The sequence below is a fragment of the Belonocnema kinseyi genome, chromosome 5 (assembly GCF_010883055.1).
Source record: "Belonocnema kinseyi isolate 2016_QV_RU_SX_M_011 chromosome 5, B_treatae_v1, whole genome shotgun sequence".
NCBI classification, from domain to species: domain Eukaryota; kingdom Metazoa; phylum Arthropoda; class Insecta; order Hymenoptera; family Cynipidae; genus Belonocnema; species Belonocnema kinseyi.
This window is the reverse complement of record NC_046661.1, coordinates 130982868-130985099: the sequence shown is the minus strand read 5'-3', so window position 1 is coordinate 130985099 and position 2232 is coordinate 130982868. Positions and strand designations below refer to the sequence as shown.

Sequence of the window (2232 nt, the reverse complement as noted above, 5' to 3'; positions counted from 1 at the left end):
GGTTATGGGATGAAGAAAAGGAGGCATTTATAAGGAACTCCAAACATAGAGAGACGGACAGGGAGGGGAGGAAGTTACTAGACATGACAGGATAAACAGAATGGTTTATATGCAATGGCAATTTGAAAGGAGATGAGGAAGGGGAGATCACATTCATAGGAAAGGGAGCAACAGTAATAGACTACATCTTGGCTGAAGAAAGAATGCAGCATATGATAGGGAGTATGAAGGTAGGGAATGAGATGGTTCCGAGCACTTCCCGGTCATAGTTACACTAAGAAGAGGCGTCAGTAAGCGCGGCAGAGGGAGAAAGGAAAAAGGGTGTGAACGAAACACGAAAATGGGAATCTGGGGGGTAGATAAATTAAACGAGTTTAAACAAAAGATGGAAAAGAAGAAGGTTAGGTATGAAAAAGAGGAGGGAAAGACTCGTTAGTTGAAAGGTTGAAGGGGTCCATTGAAAAGGTAAAGGATGAGCTGGGTACTAATGAAGAAACAGTAGGGGGAAAGAGAGGCTGGTGGGACGAGGAATGCTGGGAGAGTAAAGAGAGAATAAAAGAGTGTGTGAGCAAATGGAGATGAGGGGAAATGGAGAAGGAGGAGTATAACAGGAGGAAAAAAGAACATGAGAAGATGCTGGAAATAAAAAGACAGAGGGGAAAGGAAGAATATAAAGCAGAGGTAGAAAAAGCGATCAAAGAAGGTGGGGTGTGGGATGTGATAAATAGGGACAGAGGGGAAAGGAAGGGCGTTGACGAAGAAATAGAAATGGAGGAATGGACGGATTATTTTAAGGGTCCTTTAGGGGGAGACCAAAATAAAATCAAAGGGGAAAAGTGTAGGATAGTCCAAGGAGAAATGGAGGAAGGGACCGAGATAACAAGAAAAGAAGTGGATGAAGCAATAAATAGGTTAAAAAGAAACAAGGCGACGGGAGAAGACGGGATGGAGAACGAAGCGATTAAGTTTGCAGGAGAAGGGATTAGGGATGGGATGTGGAAGATCTGCAACAAGGTATGGAAAGGGGAAAGTTGGCCGGAAGAGTTGACGACGGGACTGGTGGTACCGCTTGTCAAGAAAGGGGAAGGAAAGAAGGTAGAGGAATACAGAGGGATCACTCTCATGTCAGTCGGCTATAAAATATATGCAGAAATCTTAAGAAATAGGTTGGAGAGTCAGGTAGAATAAAAAGAAAGTATCCCACATAATCAGACGGGATTTAGAAAAGGAATGGGAGCTATATACAACATCTACGTACTTAACTATGTACTTAACAGAAATTTGGGGAGAAAGAAAGGAAGGCTAGTCGCTTTGTTCGTAGATTTCAAAGCAGCGTTTGACTCAGTGAATAGAAAAGTACTATGGCAGGCAATGAAAGAGAAGGGTGTAGAGGAAAAGTTAGTGGAGAGGATGAAGGAAATTTTTACTGAAACCAGGATTAGGGTGAAAATAGGAAAGAAAAAAGGGCAGGTTTTCTGAACAAGCCGAGGTCTAAGGCAAGGGTGCCCTTTGAGTCCGTTACTATTTAGTATCCTATTGGCAGACTTAGAAGGTTCAACAACGATTGGAGAATGAGGTTCTGGTTGTTTGATGCGTTGGTGTGGGCGGTGTTGTGTTATGGTGTGGAGATCTGGGGATGGAAGGAACATAGGAAAGTAGAGAGTATGCATGAGCGATTCCTGAGGTGGGTAACGGGGGTTAGCTGGAGTTGCCCAGGATATATGTTAAAAGAAGAGTTAGGAAGAGAAAATATGGTTACTAGACAAATTAAGAGAGCATGGAGGTTTGAAGAGAAGCTAAAAAGGGGAGAGGGAAGTAAAATTGCACAAGCATGTTTCGGTGAAATCCGGAAGAATGAAGCGAGAGGTCATGTGGGAAATTCAAAATGGGAGGTAGAAAGGAGAAAAATGAGAAGGGTGTGTAATATTCGAGAAGGGGTTATGGAGTGGTAGGACATAGAGTTAGAGCTATTGGTTAAACAAGGAGAAGAGAGATGGACAAAGATTATAGATTCGAGGTACAATAGATGGTATATGATGGTCAAAGAGTTGACAGAACCAGAATATCTGCAAAAAATAAGAAAGGAAGAAAAATGGAGTAGGGTTGTACGGTTCAGAATGGGAGAAGGATTGAGAGCATGCAGATATTGGATGAATGAAGAGGAGAATTTATGCAGAGTATGTGGATACGAAGTGGAGTCATGGGCACATGTATTAGAGAGATGTACAGGAG

The 2232-nt window shown here is 42.5% G+C and overlaps 1 protein-coding gene across 1 annotated transcript in view; it reads left to right on the top strand.

Annotated features, from left to right (window-relative positions):
* Positions 1 to 1575, top strand: part of LOC117173887 (methyl farnesoate epoxidase-like) — an 18072-nt gene extending 16497 nt beyond the window's left edge. The window contains exon 8 of the mRNA XM_033362532.1: positions 1544 to 1575. Coding sequence (XP_033218423.1) covers positions 1544 to 1575 — 32 coding nt within the window. The remainder of the gene's footprint in view (positions 1 to 1543) is intronic.
* The last annotated feature ends 657 nt before the right edge of the window (positions 1576 to 2232 follow it).